Source organism: Apaloderma vittatum, unplaced genomic scaffold, assembly GCF_000703405.1.
Source record: "Apaloderma vittatum isolate BGI_N311 unplaced genomic scaffold, ASM70340v1 scaffold44263, whole genome shotgun sequence".
Taxonomy (NCBI): domain Eukaryota; kingdom Metazoa; phylum Chordata; class Aves; order Trogoniformes; family Trogonidae; genus Apaloderma; species Apaloderma vittatum.
Window position 1 is genome coordinate 1 of NW_009710632.1, and position 12,680 is coordinate 12,680.

Below are 12,680 nucleotides of genomic sequence, written 5' to 3' on the forward strand. Positions count from 1 at the left end.
TGGTTCCCCTGTCTTCTAAACCGAGACAGGGACAAACAGGGGCCCTGTTCCTGGGAGAGGTTCTCTGAGCTAACCCTCAGAAGGCAGCAACCCCCAGCTCCATGCCATGTAGAAGCCACTCAAGCTATAGGAAAAAGGGAACTTGATTTCCTGCCCTATCCCGCACACTTAATGATGGCAATTAATGAGAAGCTATGGCTATTCTGTCCAGGCCTCATGATGTAGAAAGCCAAGCAACATCAAGAGGGTCCTTCTCCCAACGGTTTTCAAGAAGACTCTGTGCCACCAGCAGCAGCCACAGTGGCACAGGACTTCACCAAATTGCACAATGTCATCATGTCACTCTCCGAGCAGACTGATCCATCTGAGCACCCAGACAAACTAACCTACAAAAAAACAACGCAGGGTAGCTATAGGAGAAACCCCAATGTTATCATCTTCAAATCTGAGCACAAAATGAATTTGTCCTGCCCATCTACAGCACAGAGCAGCAGGACTGAAAACAAATTCTACTCCACCCATCTGCAAAGGAAAAAAAAAAGTCACCAAAACAATACTCTAAATGCAGCGTTCTCCCTCTGAGGAAGAAATGAGCAGCACGTGATGTGTAATAACATCCTTTAGTGCACGTCACACAGAGAAACAATAGCTCCTGTGAGGGCACCGTATAAAAAGCTGCTGCCACCACCATCGCTCTATGCCATTGGCAAGGGCACCACCTATTGTCGAGCTACCCAATGCATTCCACCAGCAGACACAACATTCAGTTGTACTTTAACGATTTGGGCTGAAAAACTCTTGGTTGCCTCAAGCACTGTTTTTATTTTACCACACTTCAGTTTTCAGCCTTCAAGTTCAAATTGTTTCCATAAGTAAGAGCACACTAAAATATTCCACTTCTCATATTTATACAGGGAGAAGGACTCTCAAAAACACACAGAGTACTGTCAAGGAGAAAACTCCAAGCCGCAAGCAAAGAGGAGATTTGAGTTCCCCAGCACACAGAGGAAATTAGGGCATGAGCTGAAACAGCAGCTGGTCAACCAGGATGGCCTGCTTCAGCAAAGGTCGAGTTTAGCTGGGTCTCCACATTGAACTGCTCTCATGCCTTCAGAAAGAAGGCAAGTCCCGTGGTGGTACCTGCACTTTAAAACACAACTATTTCAGAGACTAAACTCCAGGCTGGACCTTGAGCCACACTGCCACAGCAGGGAGTCCTGTACCTAAGGAGCACGAAACCAACGAGACATTCTCCGTCTCCAACTCTGCCATGTCATATCTAAGCTGGCATCTGCCAAGCTTTCACGCATTGCCCAAACTGGTTTTCTCCATTCTCTTGAACAGCTTATTAGTCAGGGCTTTGCTGTACAAATGCATAAACCCGGTCCATTTCTGCAGTCTATCCAAGCTACAAGGCGGTGAAGTCACAGGAATGACTCTGAAGGGGTTAACTCAGGTAAGAAATCAGGTTATCCTCTACTTGAGTTAATAAAATAGGCTGGACTCCAGCCATCACTTTGCTCTGGGGTGTGCTTCCACACTTGTAGCAACAGGACGCAGAAATACCCACACTTGATCTGCACAGAGCATGCTTGGGAAAAGTCAGGCTCACTAGCTCCGAGTCCACAAGGACTGTGCTTCAGTTCCTGCCCCCAGCCTAAGGGGTCTTGCTAAACAAGGTCTACCCATAACACTTCCCTCCCCCTAACCCTTAGCTTTACAGTGGTCAGATCTGCCCCTCCCTTTGACGAACACCACTGCCCTCACTCTCCCACAAAATAAACTAGGCCTTGAAAAGCATCTCTTCAGCTACTTCAGGATTAAAATAAATAAACAAATAAATGAGTCTGAAACCATGACCCTCGTTTTCAGCAACGTGAGCATTCAGCTCCCACTCGCAGCACTTAAAATCAGGCCACAAATCTGTTCCTTTTTACACCTGCAGATGGTTGCTTCATCTCCCTACAGATGGTATCTCGAAGTCAAGGCAAGTGGCTTTCACGCAGAACTCCAAGGCTACTTTTAACAAATTTGTTACGAGCAGAAATGTAGTATTCCAAGGAAAGACAGAAGGCTATACTCATCGCAAAAATCCTTTATTAAACTAGATTTTGTAAATTCCTTTTCACATTAGAAATTCTAAATGCAAATTAAAAAACTGTATATTTCAGTAAAAAAATGAAAGTTACAGTTAACAGCAAAATTACAACTTTATACAAATACAAAAATCTTTCTTTTTTAAAATTTTACTTTAAAAATAAACATTAATATCTTCCAATGCACTGGTCCTAACAGCTTTTACAGCTGGTAGCTGCAATACTAAGTCTGTTCACACGCATATTCACATAGTCATTTAATCCTCTGCACAGTTTATGTAGCATGAACAGTTGGGTTTTGGTTGGGGTTTGAGTGGGATTTTTTTTTTTTAAGAGAACATTATACTTTTAAGTCAACGTACTGTTAAGAGTGTTTGTACTCTACCACCTCCTCAGCTCTGCAGAGGGCAATATTATGCTGGAAATGTGAATTGCATTTCAAGACATAAGTATCAGTAGCGTAAAGTCTACGTCTAATTTCTCATATTACATTTATGATGATGATTCTTTGCCATTATCAACAATGAAATTATTCTCTTGTCCACCTACCACATTTTGTAGTAAGATTAAGTAAGAAATGGGTTACGTTTAACTTCCTTAAGTAAAACCTTCCAGAAAACATGTCCTATTAAGTATGTAAAGACATTCCCTGACACTGTACAAAATCACAACAGTGATGTTCCAGATGTTCGAGTTCTACTGATGTTCTAGGTTATGACTGGAGGATCGGAGGCTGTTTAAATGGGGATTCCCAAGTCACAGTTATTTCTGAAACCCCAAAAAACGGCCAGTTAAGCTTCATCTGAGGTGTCCTTCAATAGGCCAATAAAAATATTAAGTTTCAATAAAATTGTATCACATACAAAAGCAAAAGCCAAAGTCCTGAAGTATCTTGATTTTTTTTTAGACCACTTTTGCCCTACTCCTTCCACAAACCATCTGAGATATATTTGTAAACACATTACTTAGAACAACTTTCTTCATTGCACCTGGCCCTTTTTTTTTTTTCCTCTCTTTAAGTTACTCACAAACGCTAGCAACAAGCCCTAAATTTTGTATTAAAGAGAAAATATAAATTTTCCTAAATTAAAAATTGGGATAAACGTTAAAATGTTTCATTAAAAAGAGATCAAAAGTCACACATTAATCACTACCAGTCATCACAACCACATACTGTTGAAGAATATAATAAAAAGTGGTACACAAAATAGGTATTTTAAGTTACACATTATTTCAGAGTGCTGGTGGCAATACAGCCAAGTGCTAATTTAATTTAAAAAGTGTAAGATGATACAGAATGTACAGGATACCTCAGGATTCTCACGGATGCAACTGAAAAAGACATCCAGAAATGCTGGAAGTTCTAAAATGTAACCTACTTTGAAATGCCATTTTGAAACAATTATATCTGACATAATTCAACCCACTATACATTATAAAAATTCCAGTGGTGGTTTTTTTCTGGACAGTTTGGCAAGTAGTTGAAGGCATGGAGATCCTTACTAATCAAAGTCTATTTTATTTCTCTCTAAGCACTTTTCTTCTCCACTCTCTATCAAGCTCAGCACAGTGTCTAAGCACACGCCTAAGCTCCTATGAAAGAAGAAAAAAAAAAGGCTGAGATCGTATTTTCTCCAAGTTGGATGTGCAATGCCTCTCCCCGAGCTGCTGAAGCTGATGAAGGCTCTGTCACTAACTTCAATCAAGGCAAGACCAGTTCTGCCCAAGTTACAATTTTAAACCATCGTCTTCCACCAAAGTTCAGCCTGTAAACGCACGACCTATACTTGGTGAAGGATCAACCTATAAGCAGAGAGGGTATCTGGAGTACCTCAGCGAACCTCAACCTGCACCCAAAGGGGCAACAGAGAGAGGCAGAGAGAGAAGTGCTCCAAATTGCTCAAGCTATGTACTTCTCTGCTGACTTTGAGAGACTCTCCTAGTAAAGGGTGGAGCTGAGGTTTTTCCCTGAACACTTTTTAGGTGTTTATCCAAACAGGACTAAGAAACAGAAAAATACTGTCGAGGGACATTTGAAGCTCAGCTGGAACAGTTTCTTTTTTGAAGCGTCTCAGCCCTCTTTCAAAGACTGTCTATGCACTTTTTTAATTCTTACATCTCTTTTGTCCCCTCTATCTTGCATTTTTAGCTTGCAGTGACAATTTCGAAAGCAGCTCAGGAAGTGGCAACTTCAAGAATACCCCTGAGCACCCTGGTTAGAGCATCTTCTGGGGAAGTGAGAGTCAAGCGCAATCACTGTCCCCTTGCTAGGCCAGAGGAAGGTAAAAAAGCTGTGTTTCTCATCTCCAGAGTAAACTTGTCAACAATGAGATTAAGATGAACAGATGGGCAATACAACAACTTTTTCTGCTCATCTTTTGAACTGAAATCTAAGCTGTCTCTGTCCATGTCAGGAATGGTGTGAATACACTGAGCGAATCAGGCGCCCTCCCAAAACAACCAGAAGGGTTGACACTTCCCTGTTTACAAGCACAGCACTATTGGAACATGACCTTTCCTGAGTAACTCAGGTCACCTGGGGCCAACCAACAGGGACTACGATTTAAAGAGCCACCCCAGAGAGCCGCACCTGCATTCGTTATAAAGAGTAGCACTGAGAAACAACTGTTCAGGAGCAGCAGGAAGTTCCTCAGTCCAAAACAAAGACCCTGGCTCACCGGAAGCAATTATAGCATCTGCAACCCCAGACAGTTGATAGTCTGAAACTGCTGTCTCGAGTCCAAGTGCCGAAAAATGACACCTCAGGCCATTTTAGGCACTGTCACAGAAGACTGAGCATGAGCTTCACCGCTCAGAATATCGTGAGGTGACAGAAACAGCTCTGCTAAGTGCTGCTTTGGGAGCACAGATCTTTTATTTCACCCACTGGTCACCAGAGCAGCCCAGAGAGAAAGAAGAAGAGACACAATGCAGATGAACTAAGTACCCACAAAAAATATAAAACTTATGACAGTCTAATTATTCCAGTAGGAGTCCCTTTGATTAAGTATTATTCAAGCTATCCTTCCATTTGAAATCACCATGAAAAGATCATTGTGTCTGTTATTTTTAAGTCTACCATACATTGCATTCACTGTGTATATATTACAGCAAAGATGGATATTCAACAACCAGCATGTCTTCCAGTTTGTCAGCAACTTACACAGACACGTTTTTCAAGTGAAACCTATTTCCATCCACAGCTTTTCTCACAGAAGTTCCTTGCTTATTACCACCCATGTGCACAAACGGCAGAACTTGCACACACATACGAGTTCAGCCACAAATTCTACGCACATGTAGTTCCTGGAAAAAAAATCAATGCAAACGTGGTTTAAAAGGAAAAAAACCTCCCCATTAATCTTTAACCTACTGATATTACTCCTAATACAAAACTCATACCTCTTCTGAAAGAGCCTTACAAAAAAAAAAAAAATGGTTTGTAGTAAAAACTTTTTATGCCTTTCAAGAGGCAAAGATGTAATTAAAAGTAGCAATGCACTCTAGAAGATATTTCTGTTAAAAAAACATTCTGAAATGCTTACTGGAAACACTTGCCAAAGTACAGGTGTTCATATTTAATTTGAGAGTTTTCTGTTGTTGTCCTGTTTTGTTGGGTTTTTTTAACACAGGTATTTCTAGATGCTGACGCAACACCACCAACCAACTTTTTTACTCCCAGATTTTCCAGTTAGGCAATTATTACTGTAGTATTAGCATTCACTTTGTTAAAAATACATTTAAAATGTCCCATGAACAATCATATTTTCTACAAGGCAATCACAAAATTTAATATATGCAGAATGAAGACACATGACTATCAGACCCCTGTAAAGTGAAACTCAATTTGCTCCATTTAAAAAGCCATAAAGGAAAAAACACTTTTAATTCAACAGGTGCTGAAAAAAGTAAGGGCATTTCCTGCAGCAAAATTACAGTATTAGCTACGTGTAAGTAGAGACTGAACTACAGCATTGTATTTTTCCCTTTAAGAGATCACAGTAAGTCTGCAAAATTAACAAAAGTACAGCTGGTGTTAGAGCACGGTCCTTTATATGCATCTGTCAGTATCAGAAGTTTAGAGTGGAATAAAGACTGGTCAACCCATTACAAAATATCCACTAAAAAATAGACTACATCAGACTTTTGAAGAAACCTGCATGTATTTAGCACTGAGTTTTAACTGGATCTCAGGTACCAGTAGATGCTGAGTTCCTGCCTCCCCTGTGCTCTTATGAAGTGTTTAGCATGAAGTTCTGAATCAGAACATAACTTTGTACAAGGTACTATGTTTTAAAACAACAGATTCCACAGCAATGAAAATGTGTGAGGGTCAAAATATGTAGACAGGGTATGCTGAAAAAGTTATATTTAAAAATTGTACCTTCCCTTTAAAACATCATATAGTGCTCAGCAGAATTCCTAATCTGCATTTGTGAAGTGTCTTCTTTTTGCAGGTTCAAAAAATTTTCCTGGAAACGTACTGACAAAACCACTTGCTGTAAATTGGGACCGTTTGTAATAAAATGTCGTCCTTTAAAACTGATTACAAAAACACTACTGCAGTTGTTCAAAGTTTTTAGCTGCAATCTGACATCATGGTTTCTATATTCCTCTTCTCGACAACCCTTCAATTCAACATGACTTTCAGGCAGCCTGGCTTTATTTCTGTGAACCTGTGAAACAAGAAAAGATGAAGCTTCAATACAAAAGCTATGTGCCATCTCCTTCAGCCCTCATCAAACATATGGAAGGCGATAAGGTTCTCAGTCAAGTATGCGTGCCTGTCAGAGTCATGAAATCAGCATCACATCCTCTGGATGCAAGAGCAAAGCAGGATTTTACACGATCCAATGCAGTGAAGAGCTGGAAACAGCAGGAGGAAGACTTAAAGGAAAAAATAAAAAAAAACCACCACAGCTGCCCAACATTCCTGGTTATATTTATTCTGCACTTCTCTTCCCACTCCCCTTCCGTCCCCCTCTTCTTTCAAAACAGATTTTCTCCCTTGTCTTCTGCAGAAAGCAAGAAGGAAATGGGAAGGGACGTCTTTGCTATTTCCAAGTGCCACCTTCACAGTCACCTCCACAACTAAGCAAACATGCCGATTCCAGGCCAGACTTGCTAAATTGCTGTCCCACATAAGCAGCTGAGAGCTACAGCAGGTATCGGAGACTAATAAAAAGGAAGATTAACAAATTTTGACAGTAAAGCTAGCAACCTTGAATGGAAATGTGTAATTAAACTGTTAGGTAAGTTTAATTCATAGTGTTCTCATCTCTCTCAGAGAAAAGGATCTAACATTTAATATGTGCCCTGTGTAAGATGGTTTTGTGTCACACAGTTGCACCAGATTTATGAAACAGCAGACCTGCTTTAACTTGTTTAGCATTTTAACAGTATTCTAAAACTTCAGTTCAATTTTCAGTTAGTTCAATGTGGGTTAAGGAAAAAAAAAGTATCAGTAACAAAAATCTAAACTCACCTGAAGTTGTGGCTTGTGAGGTATCTGATAGCTGCTGGTCTGATGCGAGCAACTCCTCCCTGACTATGGCTTCCTCTTCCCGTGATAACACAGAGATAGGGTTTACCACCAGTCTGCTGGTACTCTGTAACAGCAGGGATGGTAACGGTTAAAATGTTCCCCCGACACAGACTCAGCAGTATGGCCTTCCCATGGTTCTTCTGAAAACTCACACCAGTGATTCAGAACTTGGCTTTCCCATGCTAGCTATGCATCTTTTATATAAGCAGAGCCTTTTTCTCCTCTTCTGAAAGAGATATTCTGAAAAATTATAGTCAAGCTTTTTAAATCTAGCTTGCTTGCAAAATGCATGTTGTGATTATCACAAGATCCTTCTAATTTCATAGCAGCTGTACTCTTTCTATAATCTAATCTTCACTTGGAATTTACATCCCATGATACAAATTAAAATTGCAAAATTAAAAGAGGTAGAAGTAAGTAAGTTAATTGTTAAGTGACAGTTCTCTCCATTGTTTCACACTTTATCTTAAACTAATGCAAATAAAGAATTAATATTTTATTGGATTAAAAAAGAAAGGAAGGAGGAAAATATAAATCCACACAGTTTTTTACATTCAAGTCATACTTATTTGGACTAACTTCTGCTATGTTGGAGCATGTGAATCAACAGACCCACACACAGTATGAGCTTTATTAGAGCATCTAGCCCTGATAACATAAGAAGTTGCTCTTCCCCCAGAGATTACAGCAATCTAAACTGATGAAGAGTTTGAAAAAGGAGGAAAAAAATATAAATTTAACTGGATTCTCACAACAAGCCAAGATTTGACAGTTCAAGACAGTCAGTTCCATGACTTAACTTTATTTGGGTTTTATATTAGTTTATTGTTAATTCTGCCAACATTAAGTGCCCAGCATTGATCCTTTTCCCATGTATCCACGCTAAATTGAACTTTTTTTTCAGGTTTAGGTGAATGGACTGAACAGAGAACCATTATCATCATTACAGGAGCCCTGATTTAAGTGCAGCTCAAGAAATCTAGCTCTAAAAGTTACTAGGTTACAGCTTAAAGTATACAAACATCATTTTAGGAATCATACAAGATAATGCAATTTAATTATCACTGATGTATATTGAAATAAACGAATTATCTAAGGCCCCACTGAATATTTCTGTTTCTCCTGTACGGAGCAGATGTTTCAAAAAATTAGGTTTGTGCAGTGGTACCTTATGTAAGAATTTTCTTATGAAGACATTTTCAGTGTGCTTAAATTTATAGAGTAAACTAATAATGCAGAAAAAGCATCTTTTAACAGCAAGAACACTCATGAAGTACTAGAACACTCCACTGGGAGAGAAAACAAGCCCTCGAGCAGTACTGCACAAAATGACATTTACGGAAGCATCAGTGTTTTGATCTCAAGAGATCCTGCAGATGGAAGTGACTGAAAGATAGCTCAGATCACACACTTTCATGTAAAAGCTGAAAACAGTATAATCATTGCAGGTATAATTCCAACATAATGATTTTTAAAGATTAAAAAAGTGACATAGCTCTGACAAAGCAATGCAGAGACGACACACGTTTAGATTGTTGCCTCTCTTAAAAATGCCAGGCTCAAGTCTTTCGACCAAGGCTTCAACCGAGAAAAAACAGAAGTAAAGGATACAAAACAGAAGGAAAAGGAATATTTAGAAAGAAGCAGGGGGAAAGACAGAGAGCAAAAATAACCATTGCCATGTCAAAGGAAAAACAATTCCGTGGAGGAACTCTGAAAATAACACAAAAGCCAGTTGTATTTCCACGTTATTAAATCACATTAATTCCCTTCAACATTGCCACATATCGTGATTTCTTAGCAGAAAACAATGAGAACAACTTTCAGTGACCAAGAATTATTAGCTTATTCCTACCTTCGCTTTTCTCCTGTAGCACTCTGGACAACTGATTCACAGCTTCATCCACGTGGAGACCATGCAGGTCCAACACGTTCATAGGCAGCAAGGACGTATTTACTCTCTCGAAGATTTTCACGGCAGCTGCATGGTTGGCTTCTTTCATCTTCTGCTCATGAAGGCGACCCTTAATTCATAAGCACAGCAACTCTTACGTGCCGAGACATAACGTAAGCTCCACACCGCTCACTGGGTTTAAAACGACGGTACTGGCAGGGTGCTTTTAGCTCACAGTTTGAAGCAGTGCAACTTATAATTGTAACAGAACTTCTGGAAGAGGCTCAGTGAGGCCTACCCACAAGGAGATTTCATGAAATCTGTTCTTAAGAAACTACTCAATGCTGGCACAAAGAAGAAATTACAACAAACATCTTGCGAGAAAGAAAAAAGGCCAGAAAAGGCACAAAACCATAAGGGTTTATGTAAGCTAAAAAGTTATGCTCCATGCTGATTTTCAGATTTATTATCCTAGCAACAGAATTTTACTTTTGGCAAGTGTTATGCTAAAAATGTAATGAAATTATGTCAGAGAAACTACCCAACAGTCCAGGAAAAACCTACTGAGTGTTATAGTTGAAGTTAATTCTTCTGAACGCATTCCCTAAAAATTAGACAAGCTAAGGGCAAACACTTTTTTCTTTTTTTTTTTTTAATAATAGTTGCTTATTGTCTCTCCTAATATTTGTGACAGACCTTTTACGACAGACAAGGTCAATACAGTCCCTACTGGAATTAGGGGCAAGGAGCAGTACAGGAGTACTCACATTACACAGTGGACAAGTGCCAACTACTTCCCATGAACCTTGCAGTAATAATATTTGAGAGACTAAAGCAAAAATTATGTCATCAAAGATCTGCAGGCACAGTCTGAAAAGGAATGGAAGACTTAACTCCAGGTATTGGACTGACAAGGGCTCAAAAGAACAGAAGTGACAGTCTGTCTGAGGTGTATTAGTGTCAGACCAGAGACAGCAGCCCCCTAACTCCCAGTTGCTGAGGATTCCCAAGACAGGCTGAAGCCACAGAGCATAAAGTATTTTTCATGAATAAAGGTAACTTAGTTTGCCTTTTTGTTACTTAAAAGAAAACATAAATTTCCATATAGTACTTATCATTATGGTTAAGAACAAAAGTCAAACAAAATCATGCAAACCTTTTTTTAGAATCTCTCCAAACATCAAAAATACATAAACCAAGAACACAAAGAGTTCATTATAAAGACCAATACTCAATATTTCTTACACGCACCATAACAATCTAAACATTTAGAGTGATGTATCAGTTGCATGAAAGCTTTTTTAAGATAAGCAAATTCAAGCAATTCAAGTGATTTTGTTCTGTCGTAATGCAATTAACAGTTTAGAATTAAATGCTTCTACAACATGAATTCTTAATGAATTTTTGTGGGCTATCAGGTGAGGGAAAACTACAGCCTTTGAAGACATATGTAACAGGACTTTTATAAGTGATGTGAATGAGGGATAGAAGGATAGAAGGATCTTGACACAAGGCATGGAGAAACCAAGGTACAAAAACCGTTACGAGAACAGTTGATACTTATAATAGAGAATACAATCAACAGCAAAGACCAACAGTGATCAGCTGATATACACCGAGAGACGTGCTTCAATCAAGGCCAAAGCCAGTGCTCCAAGGCCAGAGCACACAGGATTGATCAGCAGCAGATCTACCCTTCAAAACCAGATGGATGGCAAAAAGCACCTTTATCCCAGCCCAAGACAGACCACGGCCACAAAGACAGTGAGAACCAGGAAGCAAAGACAGCAAGGTAATCTTGCCTGAGATTTATGGAGGATAAAGCAAGGAAGATTCTGAGGCAAAAGATCACACGGTAATATCTGCCTGATTCCTCCAAAGCACAGGAGACACATCTAAAACCTGTTCATCACAAATTAAGAGGAAGGCAGTGCGCCTATGGATGTTGTTCTTCCCCATGAGGGTGGTGAGACCCTGGCACAGGTTGCCCAGAGAGGTGGTGGAAGCCCCATCCCTGGAAGTTTTTAAGGCCAGGCTGGATGGGGCTCTGAGCAGCCTGATCTAGTGGGGGATGTTCCTGCCCATGGCAGGGGGGTTGGAACTAGATGATCTTTAAAGTCTTTTCCAACCCTGACAATTCTACGACTCTGTGATTCGAAAACTGCTGTTTGTTGCAGTCCATGGCACACATGACTGAGGCTGGTCAGAGCATGTGGACACAAATCTTGGTGCTTAAAAGCGTGTGGATGCAAGGGTGAGATCTGTGAGAAAACAAGCATGTGTGACCAAACACTAAATATCACCTTTCATGAAATCTTGCACTAAATTTGGTTACATTAGCTTCTCATATAAGTATCATTACTAGCGAAAGAGTTTACTTGAAAGGTGATTCTCAATGTAACAACTTAGACAGCAAAGAGTAATTGAGGAAATTCATCAACACTAGTAGGCACAATGTTTTTCTTATCGCTTGCAATTCAATATTTAAGCACCTCTCTAAATTCAGGCAAAAAGCACAATGTTATATTTACCTGATGTGCATAAAATGCTGCCACAGACTTCATACCCATGCGATAGGCCTCCCCGGCCTTTTTCAAACATTCCTGTCTCTTTTGCTGGTGACAAAATGCTTCTGCTCTTAAATCATCATATTGCGGATACTCAAAATCTTGAAATACTTCGCTCAAAGGATCATCCTCTTCCTTATTTTTTTTTGCCTGTAGGAATTGGCAGTGTTGAATTTAAGTTGGCATTGTAGGGCCTTTTCATCAACATAGCTTTGGATACATTTGTAACTACTATTTAAAAATAAAAAATAAAAATACCTTCTTCTCCCGGTTCTTTGTAGCACCGTAGGAAGAAACAATTTCATTTTGCTGAACACTTTCTTGAGCTATAACTGTTTTTACAGGATCTGCCTCCAGAACACAATTCAGAAACTGCTCAGTTTGTTCTAAAGAGTAGCTGTAAAGGACAAGTAAAATCTGTGACTTTACAAATACATTCATAGCTGCTACATTTACTAAAATACGTATTTCAAACCTTGATATTGTGACATAAATAGATAACAACGGAAATAAAGCACTGCAATGGAATTTTCCACCTTAATACAAAAAGGCTTGCAGACTCACTGCACTGCATTCCT

The 12,680-nt window shown here is 39.5% G+C and overlaps 1 protein-coding gene across 1 annotated transcript in view; it reads right to left on the reverse strand.

Moving 5' to 3' along the window:
• Positions 1-6,559: 6,559 nt before the first annotated feature.
• The window catches only part of N4BP2 (NEDD4 binding protein 2), a 24,809-nt gene continuing 18,688 nt past the window's right edge, over positions 6,560-12,680 (reverse strand). The window contains exons 12-16 of the mRNA XM_009867332.1: positions 12,361-12,499; positions 12,067-12,252; positions 9,497-9,665; positions 7,582-7,705; positions 6,560-6,772 (exon numbers count right to left, since the gene is read on the reverse strand). Coding sequence (XP_009865634.1) covers positions 6,727-6,772; positions 7,582-7,705; positions 9,497-9,665; positions 12,067-12,252; positions 12,361-12,499 — 664 coding nt within the window. The 3' untranslated portion in view covers positions 6,560-6,726. The remainder of the gene's footprint in view (positions 6,773-7,581; positions 7,706-9,496; positions 9,666-12,066; positions 12,253-12,360; positions 12,500-12,680) is intronic.